Raw genomic sequence first — 14983 nt, 5'->3', positions numbered from 1 at the left:
GAGCGGGACAGAGGCAGCTGGATGCCCCGTGTCAGAGGATGCCCATGTGCGTGTCTGTCCTGGGGACGCATCGTGTGGGCACAGGGGTCTGGGCCACAGGGGGATTCTGTTTGGCTTTAAAGGACAAGAGACTCTATGTGTAAGTCCGGCCTCCCTCGAGGGGTCCTTGCTGTGTGCAGTCCCTTCGAAGCCCCTGAACGTGGACAGCAGTGACAGCCAATGTGTCCTGGAAGATACCGTTATACCCTCCGTGTGTCTTATCATGTAAGTGATACAGCAGCTCTGTGGGAGGTGCTGTTATTCCATCTTACAGACGAGGAAACTGAGGCATAGACGGGCCATACAGTCGGTACATGGCAGAGCTAGGATCTGGCTGCAGCATCAGTACTGAGCGGGGCCCCAGGAGGCTCGGCATGTGGCCCAGAGCAAGGACGATGGGGACACGCACCAGGTGGAGAAGCCACAGGCCTGAGCGTGTGGGGAGCAGCCCGTCCATCTGCCCTTCCACACTCCTGTTCCCGGCTCGGCCTCCCGGGATCCGCCCGGGTTGGGGTGGGGGAGCGATGCAGCCCCGGCTCACCTCCCCCGCTGGCCCGGCTGGCTGCCGGCCCTCACGCTTATGCTGATGGCTCGCTGACACTGGCGGCCCCGGGCAGCCCTTCTGCCATCATCTTGGGCAGCTAATGCATTTTTATAGGACCGTGGCTATCTGCTCATCAGGCGATAAACCTCAGAGGGCAGGAGCTGGGCTGTGAGCCCAGGAAGGCTCCATGAGCTGGATGTGCAGGCCCCAGGGGAGGCCCGCAGTGCTGTCCCTGGAGACCCTGCTCCTACAGATCGGGGCCGCGGCATCTGCTCTCCCTGCCCCATTCGTCATCTCCAGGAGCTGACAAATGGGCCTGCCCCTCTGTCACTGGGGTAGCTCCATCCACCTCGTTATTCACGGCACAGACTCGCCCAGGTTACTGAAAGGTTCTCGTTGATGCCTGGAGACAGGCATTTTCCACTCATGTCTTGCTATGATAGAGGCACAGCCATGCCTGGGGGGACCTTCAGGGACCACACTGTGGCAGGTCTGTGTGAGACCCCTGCTCGCCTCTGCACGTCAGGAAGCCACCCCCTGCTGCCAGGCCGCATGCCTGGTGCCGGGTCATGTGCTCCCCACCCCATGCCCCATGCAGGCGAGCAGGAGGGAGTGGGGTGGGTCAACCCCGCAGGACACGGCACACGGGAGGGAGTCGCAGATGGAAAGAGCAGGCGGCTGTGATCTCTGGGCTGCGGGCCCTGCTGCCTGGCTTCCTGCCCCCAGCTGCTGGTGGATACACTGGTCACCTCCAGAAGTTTTGCTGTGTTGTGTTTTCATGCTGTGGTTAGGTGTCAGTTAGTTCGTAGGTACGTACAGTGCCCGACAGTTCTGTTTTCAGAAGTCCTTGGGGGTCTCAGCCAGCTGCTGGCTGTGTCTGACAACTCTTGTGGACTAACGTTCATCTTCAGGGTATGGCGGTCTGTATATACACCTGTGTGTGTGTCTTTGTACATAAGCGTGCACATAGACCCTGGCTGGCCTGGGCTGAGGCTGTGGCTGCCCAGTTGGCTTTGTGTCACTCCTTCTGGGGGCACCATTCAGCAACGTAGCTTCTGCTAATTTCTTGGTGTACGAGTTTCCAAACCACGCAGGTGGTTCACGCTGGACCCTGAACCCCCCAGAGGGCAGACCCACACTAGGAGCTCTGAGGGAGGGCCGGTATTTTATTTTTTCCCTAGAGCCCAGGCAGGCTTTCCAATGGCCTGCTTCGAGGCTGGTGTATTTCCTCCACGTCTTGCCCTTCTGCTGAGGGTGCATCCCAGCCCAGGCATGTGGGGGTGGGGTCTCTGTCCTCTTCTGCTACTTCTCATGCCCCTGAGGCCTCATCCCTGTCCCCACATGGCAGCAAAAGCCAAGGCCTCCAGTTTCCCAAGCCTGGCAGCAACCTCTTCCTCCCCGTCCCAGCAGCGTGGTTCTGCGTGTACTATCTTTCACGGAGCCCTTCTGAGTGTGGGAGGTGGGGCGGTTCCGGTTCCAGTTTTCAGTTGACTCTGCCATGGTCTCCTTGTGGCTCCCCAGGGACAGATGGGTAGCTTCCAGCCGAATGGGCTGGAAGCTTGTGTCTGTCAGGAGTTAGTCCCCTCTGATCACGGGCCACCTGATTCTCATCTGGTCCACAGTTCGCCGTATTTTCCATAAAGTTCCAGAGGGATCTTTACGAACTGCCCTCCTGTCGCCGCCTTGGTCTGTGAGCCGAGTAGCGGGAACGGGTGCAGCTCTGACCGAGCCCCAGCCAGGCCCCACAGGAGCTCCACATCACCGCCTGTGCCCCCGGTTTGCAGCGCAGAGGCTCCCCGCCCCTGGTGGGACCTGCATCTTTCCACGGTCCCCTTGACCATTGCCTGTGGCCGGAGCCCAGGCCCGAGAGCCCAGAGAGAGGGCCCTCAAAGGTGTGTGAGCAGAAAACAGGGGGCCTGTTGCAGTCACCTGTCACTGCCATCAAAGCCCCAGCTGGTCCTCATGTCGCCTCAGAAAAGTTCATTTAAACCAAAATTAGGTGCCAAAGTCCAATTTTGAAGAACCTCAAGTCATTTTCAGCTCGAGTGACTTCTCAGCTTCTGGTGTTTCTCGTTTTCCTGTGGCTCGAAGCTGCCCCAGTGCCAGGCTGCAGTCCGCAGGTGAAAACTGGGTCAGCCTTCGCTCAGCCGAGCGCTTCTGTAAGCTATGCCTTTTACCCTAAAGTGCTTTTTTCTTAAGTGGAAGCCAGAGCGTGTTGTGAAGGCTGTTTCTCCTGAGCAGAGGACACGGCAGGGAAACGCAGGCCACTGAGACTGGCTGTGGGGGAGGGAAGCCGCCTACATTCGCCGCGTCGTCAGGCCGCTCCAGAATGTTCCCGCTTATTCATCTGCACACGCAGGCAGCCCAGCTGTCCCTTGGCCTTCCTGGCTGTTCCCACAACCTGCCGTTGTCTGCCTATCCCCACCCCAGGAGAGGCCCACTGTCCCAGCTCCTGGAGAACCATGCAGTCCCCAAGATCTGCTTCTATCCCCACAGGGTTGGGTCTTCCTTATGAGGGAGCACCGCAGCTCCGTGGCGCGTCTGGCGTCCTCCCCTCACTGTGGGCTCACTGTGCGAGGGTCCCCATGTCCGAGGCCCCCGTATCTAGTCTGGGAGCAGAGGCTGCCTATGGGGCGGGGCCCTGGAAGGCTGGCCCGGGAAGGAACGGGCTGGGCTGTAGCTGCACACAGGGCTGTGGCTTGGTCCACAGTCTCCGGGACAGAGGTGGAAGTTGGTGGCCGCCCCTGGTGTGCCCTTGCTTTGAATACAGGGCACTGATAAGGGGCGAGTGTGTGCCCTTCCCTTCCTCCCTGGCAGTTCCTGAAATCCTTTCTGTTGAGGAAATCGTTCACTCACAGATACACAATTATCCTGGGAGGCTTGGGAGGCAAGTCTGGAAGCCGACTGAACGTAGCAGAACCGTTCCTGCATGACAACTACTTAATACCCAATCATAACAATTACACGTAATTGGTGTTTACAGCGCCTGGAAGATTAGACTCCTCCATACAGACGTTCCCCAAAACCAGCCTCGAGCGTGCAGGGGAGGATGGCCACTCAGCATGCCCACAGGCGGCCTTGGCGTTCTGAGGACGAGAGCAGCGGCACAGCCCTGTGCTTGGGCCCCTGCCCTGGTGGTCTGTGGGTGGACTGGGGTCCACTGGACCTGCTTCTCAGCCAGGGCTCCTGGGGTGCTAGGCCTGAGCTGTTGCCTAGGTATCAGGGAGGGGGTGAGGCCTGGAGAGGCTGAGCTCTTTGAGTACAGAGCCCCCAGGTCCTGGAGCTTACGGGGGGCAGGAGGATGGGCAGGGCCACAGCCTCCCCAGAGCTCTTGGTAGCATGGCCCCCCAAGGGTTCAGCACTGCTGAGGTGGTGTTTGTGAGGCCAGTCTGGTCCATCAGCCCCTGTAGTCACCTGCAGGATCTGCCCCGGGAAGGCAGCGGGCAGGACCCAGGCCTTTGCCAAGGGTGGCTCACCCTCTGACCTTGGCTCTGTCCCGGGTCTGCTGATATCCTGTGCAGCTGGACGCCTCCCCAGGCTCTGGCTCTGAGCTCAGCCTGGGAGCTGGCGACCCCCTCTAGGATCTCATCTTTGCCTCCCCTGCCCAGAGAGGGGGAGCTTGTCCAGGGGGCCATTTGCTGCTTGGCGTGAGGAAGGAGAAGAAGGGCCTGTCCTCAGACTCTGCCTCTCTCTCCCTGTCTGCCCCCAACCAGAGACCGCTCTGCCCTGCTTTGTCTCCGTGAGGGCCTGAGCCTCCACCCTGTCCTCCAGGCCAGTGCCCAGCGGCTCTGCTCTCCTTTCCCCATGCCCCTCCCCAGGGTCAGGCCCAGGGCCATCTGAGGCTAGCTTGGAGCCAGGAGAACTCCTGGCCGAGCAAGGCCTGGGCCAAGGCTTGCAGGGGGCGGGGGGCGGGGGGCGTGCGTGCTCTGGCAGCTCCGTCCTGACGTGCCTCCTTCCCTCGCAGCCTCTTCGAGCACTACTGCTACTCCCGGGGCGGCATGCGCCACAGCTCCTACACCTGCATCTGCGGCAGGTAAGTGGGGGTGACGGAGGGAGAGGGCTGTGGGAGGGTGACCCCCCACCCACCTCCCGAGCTTAGACACACCTGCTCGCTGCCATGCCCACCGCAGCGCCACGGAAGCGAAGTCCTTCTCCCCTCCTAAGGCTCCCGGCCCTGGGCAGCGCTTGCTGCCGTGCTTTCCCTCGCCACCCTGCAGGGGCACACAGCCAGCATGTCCCCCAACATGTGGCCCTTTGTGGCTGGGGCAGGGGGCTCCATGTGTGTCTGTGTGTGTCAGCTGCATGAGGCTGAGTGTGCTTGGAGGCCACGGGGTTCAAACGACCCGGAGGACGGGGCAGCCCGTGGCTGTGGGCGTGCAGGGCTGTGTGCGTGTCGCGTGTGTCACTGTGGGTGTGTCTTCGAGGGGCACATCCTGGCTGGGGGTGGCCCCCTCCACGCCCGGGCACACCGGGCTCTCCTGGCCTGGCCCCGGCCCCGGGTCAGAGGGTCTGGCCTCCGCCCAGCCAGGATGGGGCCGCAGCTCTGCTGATGCACACGTCCTCGGCGCATGAATAATACATACGAGCATCTCAGTCTTTGGAAATGTTCTTCTCTGGTGGATAGAGAGAAAAATCATTATTTCTACTTTTATGATTCCTGAGACTCCCGAACAGGGCCATAAATATTACACCCAGGTGGGGTTTTTTTTTTTCCTTTGGACAGACTTAGAAGTCCTTTTTTTCTTAAAGGCGTCGCTCATTAGGGAAGCAAGCTCGAGTAGAGGAGCGAGGCTGGCAGCACGGCGGCCCCTGACGGGGTCCGGGCCCTTCCCCCTGGGCCTCCCCCCTGCCTCCACCAGGAAGGGAGATGTTCCCTGGGTCCCTTCCCTGGGCTTCAGACCCTTGTCCCCCCTGCCATTCCAACATCCCCAGCCCCAAGGGCACCTGCCCGCACGGCGCTCATCTGGGGGAGCCCCACACGTGTCAGCACGGGACCCACAAGCCATGAGGCTGGCCGCCGGCTGCAGGGCCCCACCTGCCCTCCCCCACCCCCGGGCCTCTGCTGGAGCAGGGTTGGTCCTGCTCATGGGCCAGGACCTGCTGGGGGAGGACGGGTGTTGACCTCCCCCGGTTCTCCGCAGTGGTGAGAATTCGGCAGTGCTGCACTATGGACACGCCGGGGCCCCTAATGACCGGACCATCCAGGATGGAGACATGTGGTGAGTGAGGCCAGCCCCGAGCCCCCCCTGCCCTGGCTCTGCCTATGACCCGCGGGGCCGCGGTGGGGTGGGGGAGTCTCCGTCTCCAGGAGGACTGACTGGGGGGGGGGGTCTTCTTGGTCCCACCCTGAGAGGGCTGAGCACTGGGAGGCCCTGTCTGTTCTGGCCCAGACTTCTTTGCCAGGGCTCCCTGCCTGCATGGCGCCTTCTCTGCAAGGCCAGAGAAGCCCTGAGAGCGGGTGCCGGGGGACTCTGTGCGTGGCAGGGGGAGCATAGAGGGGTTGAAACAGCCTCAGAGGGGGACTGAGCCAGCCACCGGCACCTGCCCACACTCACCACATTCACACCTCCATCTCGGTACCAGGAGGGCGGGCCCTAGTCTGGAGCAGGGAGGACCCCTGGGGAGCCTCCCGCCCTGGGAGTCCTGCCAGCCTCAGCCATCCATAAATGGCCATGAGTTCACAAGGTCACAGGGGGCGCTTGACCTTCAAGACTGTTTGCAGGGCTTTCCTGAGCACAACTTAGGTGCTTGGAGCACCTGCTTGAGCCCTGACCAAGCAGACGTGGGCAGGATCTGCGGCCCCCAGCCCCGCCGACGGACTCTCCTATTGGCAGGATTGCAGTCCCACCCGTGTGCTGCACCTCGCAGGGCAGCTGCCCCGGGCCTTGGCAGGGGTCTGTGGGTGCCTTACTGACTGGGACCAGCTCTCTCTTGGACTCACAGGCACTGGGCACTCCCCACTTCTCCTCTCCACCACCCAGATGTCGGGCAGGGCCAGCCCAGGCAGCCACAGGACCACTGAGAGCCACCTGCAGGCCCCCCTGTCTTGGCCGTCAGGCATCTTGCCGTGGTCATCAACACACGGGGAGGGAGGCGCTCACGGCCGGTCCCACCCGGTTCTTTGGGACCTGAAGCTCCTGGTTGTGGGGGCACCTGAGCAGGAGTCCAACCGGCCTGCTCCCTGGCAGCATCGTGCCACGCGTCGCATTGTGGGTGTCGCCCTGCTAGGCTCTGTCCCTGGCCGGAGCTACGGCGGCCAGAGCCTGGCCTCCTCCCGCACGTGGAGCCCAGCCTTGCGGTGGTTTGGGGGAGCCTGCACACAGGAGGCCCTGGCCCACATCCACTGGGGGGTGTGAGCCGTGTTCTGGACTGTCCCTGCTAAGTGTCTTCAGACATCTACCCAATCCCGGGGGTTCCGTCCCTGCCACAGGGCACACTGGGCTCCATGGCTGGCTGCGGGCTCTGCACTCACCCGGGGTCAGTAGCGGGACAGGCTGTTCTGGCTGGGACTGCTGTCGGCCAGAGCCCAGCTCAGCTTCCTGGGAAGAAACAAAGCCACTGAGTTCCCTCTCGGAGCCTCAGTTTACTTTTCTGTCAGTGGAGCCAGCACATGGCTCTCAGAACAGCAGGAAAGGGCAGAAGTAATGTGTCAGAAAGGCAGGGACAAGCTCATGTGCCCTTTCCCGGGGACCTTGGCCAGTAGAGCAGGGGTGGGCATACACAGGTGGACACCTGAAGCGACTGAACCCCTCCCAGAGTGGCTCAGGTCCTTCTTGGTACAGGGGCCAAGGGGTGTGTGGAAACCCTGACAGGACCTTCCCCAGTGCCTGACCCCAGGGACATCTACCCTGTCCCCACCCATGGACCCCCCCCCCAACGTGTAGGTGAGGGCACTGAGACACAGGGGGGGCCCAGGTACAGAGCCAGAAGGATTTAGGGAGGGAGGTGGCTACCTTAAACTTGGCTCAGCTGGAGGCCAAGGCCAGAGAGGGGAGGGCTGTGCCCTCTGGACCATGGCTGAGCCACAGGTGGCCCCAAAGAGAGACCACCTGGCGTCTCCACGGACTTTCGTGTCCTGGAGCCTTTCCTAGTGCCCTTCGTGCCGCTCATTCTGGCTGGGCCGGGAGTCCAGGATGTGGAACTCTAGTCCCCGGGCAGAAACAGCAACCTAGCCATACCAGAGAGGTTCAGCTGTCCTTGGGCCAGCTCTGGCCTCCTGGAGGGCCCTGTGGCAGTGCCTTGTGGCCATTTTTCTCCTCTGTGAGCTTGGCACACCCCAGAGGAAGTGGCTGCTTCTCCACGCTCCTCTTTATCTGCCCCCACTACGGACCTCACCCCCTGAGAGGCTGGTCACAGCTGTGTCCCGAGGCTGCCCGCTGCTGGGCTGGGGCTGACCAGGGCGCGGCGTACATCAGCTTTCCACGGGGCCCAGATGTGGCCCCGGCCCTCCTGGGGGCATGGCATCTACGTCTCCTGCTTGCAGCTAAGACAGGAGTGATCCAGGAATCCTGTGGGTATGAATGCCAAGTCCAAATGGGTGATTTTATTTTTCTAGTGCTAACTTTGAAATGTAGCCAGTAGAATAATTATGAGTTTATTATAGTCAATTTATTATGCAGCATTTAGAACAACATGTTTTGTTGATTACTGCCACTGCCAGATTGCTGGCAGCATTTATAATCCATTGTTTTATTGAAATTGATCTGCCGCGCCTACTGTGTTCGGTAAATAATAGATCACTCTGTTATCCCAATATAAAAGCCACGATACTTCATCATCAGGTATGAAACCAAAATAGGAGCGTAGTGCGGAGTTTTTCCTGGAGCTGAGTGTCTCCCAGAGCACCACTGTTCCAGGCGCCCCCCTGCTGGTAGGCCCTGGGTCACAGTCTCTTGAAGTCAGGTGAAAATGCCCCAGAAACATTTAAATGTTGAGGAAGGGGCTGCTTGGGGCCAGAGAGGGTCCGGGACAGTCAGGCGCTGCTGGAGAAGGTGGGGGTGGGGGCTGAGAAGCAGCTAGCCTTCCTGTCCCTCTGTCTCCAGTCCCAGATGTGCCCCCAGCCCCCCACAGGGAGCCTCAGAGAGCCTGGGCCGTGTGACATGTGATGTTGACCGCAGAGGGTCCCTAGTTCCTGCCCCTGCCCTCCCCCTCCCTGGCTGAGTGGCCGGTGCCCCGAGGCTCAGCTTCTCCGTCCACACCCAGCCCTGGGAGGAGTTGGCGAGAATAAGCGGTATTGAGTGGGGAGCCTGGCGCAGCGTGGCCTTGGCGGGTGAGAGTGTCAGTGGTGACCGTCCTCGGAGCCAGCAGGCTGGCCTTCTGCCTGTGCTCCGGGACCACAAGGCCCACCTTCCAGCAGCGGGTTCCATGACAGACTGGTGGGGAGAGGCTCCGCAGAGCCTGAGGCAGGTAGCTCTCGAGCCTGTTCTGTGTTTGCAGCGCCACGCTGTTCTCTGGGTGAATGCCTGGTGGGGCGTGAGGCCAGCCCATCCTGCCATGCCCCTGTTCCTCCAGGACCAGCCCCTTGCCAGGAGCCAGGCCGAGGCTGCTGTCGGCCTCAGTCATTGCTTGGGAACAGCCCTTGTGGGTTAGGCAGGCTGGTTCGCCCTCCACGTCCGCCTTGTCGCCTGGGGCTGGGCAGCGAGGACCGCTTGGCTCACCATGCCCGCTCCAGGGACCCCTTCCCATGTCTCTCTGCCGGATCAGCCCCACTTGCTCCGCATGAAGCACAGGTAGGGACCCAGACTTCGATGTGGCTTCAGATCCCTGGGGGTCTCGCACTCAGCTCCCTCAGAGCCATGAGGCCTCTTGGGGGACCCCTTGGGCCTTTCCCCCTGGCTCTCAGAGCCCTTTCACGGGTTCTCCAGGAACCCGTCTCCCAGCCACAATCCTAGAGAAGCCATTAGTTGCTTTTTGTTCTGGCGTTTGAGGCAGTGGTAGACCTCGTCAGACAGGGCAGCAGGAGCCTGGAACTCCTGCTAACACGTGCTCTTCACGTGCTCGCCCAAAGGATGGTGGCTTCTGGCCCTGGACTCCCTTTCTGGGTGGGAGCCCGGGAAGATCCCTCCCCGCCATATCAGCTCCAGCCAGGTGGCTGTGAACACGGATGTTGTGAAGACAGATGTGGCGCCCATGGGCTGCCCTGGCTTCGCACAGCCAGGCCTGGCTTTGAAAACCAGAGTCCCCAAGGCAGGTGAAGTGCCTGGGGGCTGGTATGCCACCCGTGGCCACCAGGGAGCGCCACTGTCCATGTTCAAATCCACTGGGAAGCCGGGCACCAAGAGTCGGATCCTCCGTTGTGCTCCACTGGGTCTGAGGCTGGCCTTTGCAGCACTCCCGTGTCCCCGGGGACCCTCAGCAGCATCACCCCAGGGGCAGAGTCAGGAGGGGTCCAGGTGTGCCTCCAGTGGGTTCTGATTTGGAGGACAGCTGGGACACCCCTCCTGCACCACTGCTGCCTCCCACTCCCACCATCTGATCAGGGAGTGGGGGAGTGGTTCCTGACGTAGAATGCCCTGTGGTCATACTCAGAACCTTCTGGAGCGCCTGTCTAAGGATGCCCAGGCCTGGGTTGCCCAGCTGCAGGCAGGATGCGGCCCGTGGGTGGGAGCTGGCCGTCCCAGCACTGGCCAGAAGAGGGCAGCGTTGTCCCAGGATGTGTGGGTGGGCCTCCTCCCTGCTGGAGGCTTCGTCCTGCTGCCCCTGGGGCGTGGGAGGGGGCAGCCCGCCCAGTTAGCCGGAGTCGCCTGTCCCAGCCCCATGCTATGTCCTCTCCCCATCTCCTCTCCTCTCCTGTCAGGGCTCTGGGGCCTCTATTTCTCCTTGCCCTGTTAACCGCCTGATGCCCTGTCTCGCTTGCCTTGCCCCGCTGACAGGCAGAGGTGGGGACACAGCGCACAGAAATATGGGCTTTCCTCCCAGGGAAGCCCCTGGAGACACCTGACCTGTTGCTGGCGTCAGTGGCCCCTGCTGGCCACATCACACCCCCCAAGCTGACCCATCCTTTCCTTCCACAGAGGAGTCGTGGCCAACACAGGCTCTTTCCCTAGCTGGCCACCCTTCCTGCCACCATCGCCATTGCTCCCAGCTCCTTCCTGCCCTCGTCTCATTCTCAGTTCCACAGGTTTGACATGGACTAGATGTTTAACTGCCTGGGGGGGCGCCACCCTACCTCACCTACTCCGTCCCAGGCCACCATACACCAGGCCTGCAGGCTGTGAGGGGCGGGCATCACTCACCCCAGGGCCCCAGCAGCTCCCTTGGTATCCCGCAGGCTGTGATGGGATGGTCCTGCCTGTTCCCAGGAGCCATTTCCTCTGTCTTTCTGTATCCTGCAGCCCCAGGGAGGGGCAAGTCTGTGTCTAGGACCCACCCCACCCCCCCAAGCTGGTGGCAGGGCTGGACTGAGGGGGGCTCCCCCCAGCCGGTGGCGGGGCCAAGGTGAGGGAGCTTCCAAGGCCTCCCTTGTCCTGGAGCCTAATGTCCTGGTTGACTTCAGAGAACGAGTGTCCCTTCCAGAGCCTGATCCATGGTGCCAGGCCCAGCCCAGACCCCTGTCTCCTTGTTCTCAGAGGAACACTTGACTTTTGCTCAGCAGCCCCATACCAAGGATTCAGTGATCTTAAACACATGCCCAGGCCTCAGGGTAAGAGAACACTCTTGGGGGCGCACAGACCCTGCTAGCCTGGACAGCCAAACCCGTGGCCGTAGCCCTCACTTTCCGTCCCAGTGAAAAGCACCCTCACATTTGGGCCCCATCCCACGCGTGCAGGGGATGACCTACCAGACTAGAACCTGTCCCCACTCAGTGACTTCACCGCCCCCGGGTTGAAAAGCGCTGGTCCAGCCTGGGTCCTCACAGACATCACGGGACACTGCTGACCAAAAAGTGAAACAAAGCATGTGCCGGGCTCGTGACATGACTCCGGCCCTCCCCAGCAGAGGCCACCGCCCTGATGCCCAGCCCTCGTCTGCTGTGCCGCAGGGGCACGAGCACTTGAGTGGACAGTCACTGTGTCATACGGCCTTCCTGGGGACATGGCCCCACACAGGCACTCCGCTTCTCCCCACACCATCTGTAGAACGGGAAACACAGTTCTCTCCAGACACACAGGATGCCCTCAGCCCGAGCCTGTACCCCGGGCCTTGCGGGCTCTGGGGCTCCGGGGGCTGGTCACTTGGGCAACTTTCCTGTTCGCCTGAGCCCCAGAGGAACAGCTGTCCCTGGGGCTGGGGTGGGGAACGGGGATGCCTGGAAGGTACTGGGGAGAGGTCTGCTTGATGAGTCAGCCCATGGCCTCCAAGTGATGGCCTCAGCCCCACCGGTCACCACGGGGCCTGGGCATCCCGCGGAAGGGCAGGCTGGGGGGCGGGTAGGTGGGCCACATGCCTCGTCTGGAGGGGCTGTCCGCTGCAGGACATGAACGGGAAAGCAAGCAGCACGTCTTCCTCTCTCATGCTGAGGTCTGGAGGGAAGCAGGAGTTTCCTGCTTCTCAGAAATCCCCTGGAACGCAGGCTGGGGCGGCAGTGAGTGGAGGTCTGAAATGCTCCTGCCACGGCTGACAGGCCCAGCGTCAGGCTTGGGTGATAGGCGGACGGGGGCGAGGCTGCAGCTCGGAACAGTAAAGAGTCAGACTAGACACTGAGCACCGAGAGCCTTGTACGTGCACAGCAGCGTTCCCCTGGGGTGCTGCCCAAGCCTGCTTCACTGGCCCGACCATCTCAGAGGCCTTCTGTCCCGGGGCCGGCCAGTCCCCACGGTGGGGCCCGGGGAGCTGAGTGGGGCTTGGAGAGGGCCCGGCTAAGCCAAGTGTGGCGGGCAGCCCAGGCATGAAGCTGCCCAGGAGAAGCCAAGGGCAGACAGAACCTCTCATCCTGGCCAGAAATAGAACCAGATAAACACATGTGAGCAGAGGCACGCCAGCGTATTGCTTGGAGATGCGTAACGGCTCCCAGATGTCTTAGATTATCACATAGTGTCGCTCTGCCAAAGATGGTAGCAGCCCGGTGGGTGTCCCCAAGCAGCGGGGGAGGGGGATCCTGAGCGATCAGGGGAGCCAAAGGATGACCCAATTCCCCACTGTCACTTTGTGCTGGAGGACGAGTGAAGTGGGCACAGAGGAGCTGGAGGGAGATGATTTATGGAAGACGCGGCTTTCGTCCCTGCATTCTGGAGTGCCTTGAATCTGAGTAACCTATGCATGTAGGAACTCTGAGGGGGATTTTTTTTTTTTTTTTAAGCAGAGAAAGATAGGGAACTGAGATCACGAAAATAGACTCCAGCCCCGTGCCCGAGCGGCGCTGGGCAGGATGGAACTGGCCGCCTGGGCGCTCACTTCCCTCTGCCACGAGCGGGCGGGCCTCACCCAATAAAGCCAAGCGAGGTCTTCTCGAGTCTGAACAATAAAGCCGGGCTGGCTGAGGGGCCCCCGGCACCCTGTCCCACGTTCTCGCCGTGTTTTTTAGAAGCGTGTCTGGAGCACTCGGGCCCGAGTCTCGTCTGCCCCAGAGAAGCGTCTTGTCTCCACTGCTCTCCGTGACTCCAGCCTTCAGCGTGCTCGTGGGCTTCCTCGTTTCTTAAATAGTTGCAGTTCTGTTTTTCTCTGAAATCAGCACAGTCCAGCCGTCTGCCTCAGGGGTGCTGCTGCAGGTTGCCCCCCGGTGGAGTGGCCCCCACAAGTCTGTGTCACCCAAGCCCCCAGCTGCGTCCTGTCTGCTCAGACCACTCTCGGACATTCTGAATCAACAAACCACAAACCAGGTTCCTTTGTTGCCTTGGGGTCGGGGGGGCAAATGGGAATGCTCTACTCCCAGGGTGGGACTGGGCCGTGGCCCCATACAGATCCACTCCCCATGCCTGCCTACACGCGCCAGCCCCGAGAGGACACTGCGGCGGTGGCGTCCCTTGCTTAAAGGGAGAAGTGCTGAGGCCCAGGGGGCCCAGTGCTGGAGTCAGGACAGGAGGGCCCGTCACTGGGCTCTGAGCTGCTGACCCCCCTGACACGGGGCTTTGCCAGCCCGTGTTCAGAGCCTCACGCTCTCTGCAGGTTAGGGCTGAGTTGTGCGCCGCCCTCCTGGCCAGCTCTGGGGGGCGAGAGTGCCCCCCACAGCAATCAGTCTGCAGGCAGCTATTGGCCCGAACCCCCTGTTGTGTCTGGAGCCCCCCAGGCATGTCTGTTCAAGGCTTGTCTTGTCTTGTCTTCCGGTCACCCCCAGTGAGGTCTGGGTCCCCCCACAAGCCTGCCCCAGGCGGGGTCCCCTAGAGTCTGTGACTTTGACCCAGCCTGGAATTCTCCTGCCGTACTGGTTGGGGCCCTCCCCCCACCCCCTGAGAATCACCTGAGGTGTTATCTGGTGCTTTTTGCTCTGTTGACACTATTTATGGTGTTTTGCAACTGGAAAAAGACAGGAGATTAAAAAGCGCTCGCTTGGCAGGGGACTTTGGATTCCAGCAGAGTGTCTGGGGGTCCTGAGCATTCAAGTTTTTCCTTTAAAACTCTTGTCTCTTTGGAGTAGCGGGTGCTGCCTGTCAGGCCCTACTCCTCCACAGGTGGGGCCCAGGACCCCCTCTTCTGTCGTCCGGGGTCAGAGCCCCAAAGGCAGGCGCTTGGGCAGCCCCTGGGATGTTGGTCAAGCCGCTGAGCTCACCACAAGAATTTGCGTTTGGGGGAGAGCACAGCCCTGCCCCAGGCTCAGGTTTGCCAGGATCTGTGCAGCTGCAGACGGAGGACAGAGCAGGGCACGGTGGCAGAGGGCAGCCCCACCCCTCGGCTCCACCGGACTCTGGTCACCTGGCGCTGGGGACACAGCAGAATCCCGGGCCAGGGCTGGACCACTGTCCCTCAGTTGGCTTTGTCTCCATCGGCATCATGCTTGCCTGATGAAGGGGCCGAGGGTGCTGGAGGGCCCCCTCAGTATGCCTGCTGGCGAGGGCCCCCTCAGTATGCCTGCTGAGATACTTGGGGGGATGGGGGACAGGATGGGGGGCTGCTCCATCTGTACTCCTCTCCTGCTTTCATTTGGGGTCCCGTCAGCGTGGTGACCCAGCAGCCTTCATGGATCCTGTCGCATTCCAGCACGCAGGGTGCAGGGGAGGATTCTTTCCTGCCCTTGACCGCTGAGGATGCTGAGGCCCCGGCTCCTGGGCCTATGCACACGGGCAGGCAGCAAAGGCGGGGGAGAGACACCCCCCCCCCCCCGCACCGCCCGCTCCCTTCTAGCCCCACTACATTGGGTGCTGGCACCGGGGCTCTGGCAGCCAGGTGCTCTGTGCCACCCTCGTGACTTGGCAGCCTACCTCTGCTGGCTCTCAGACCCCAGCTTGGGGCCTCCTAGCCTTCCTCCTCTCCACCCCGGGGGTTAAGGGGGGGTGCCCTGTGGGACATGAGGACTGCCATCTGCTC

The 14983-nt window shown here is 61.6% G+C and overlaps 1 protein-coding gene across 1 annotated transcript in view; it reads left to right on the top strand.

Annotated features, from left to right (window-relative positions):
* The window catches only part of PEPD (peptidase D), a 108733-nt gene that overhangs the window by 80971 nt on the left and 12779 nt on the right, over positions 1 to 14983 (top strand). Inside the window, exons 10-11 of the mRNA XM_080827687.1 lie at positions 4548 to 4616; positions 5725 to 5802. Coding sequence (XP_080683813.1) covers positions 4548 to 4616; positions 5725 to 5802 — 147 coding nt within the window. The remainder of the gene's footprint in view (positions 1 to 4547; positions 4617 to 5724; positions 5803 to 14983) is intronic.

This window comes from Martes martes (assembly GCF_963455335.1).
Source record: "Martes martes genome assembly, chromosome: 17".
Classification (NCBI taxonomy): Eukaryota; Metazoa; Chordata; class Mammalia; order Carnivora; family Mustelidae; genus Martes; species Martes martes.
Note: the sequence above shows the minus strand (reverse complement) of the source record. Positions and strands in the feature narration are given on the sequence as shown.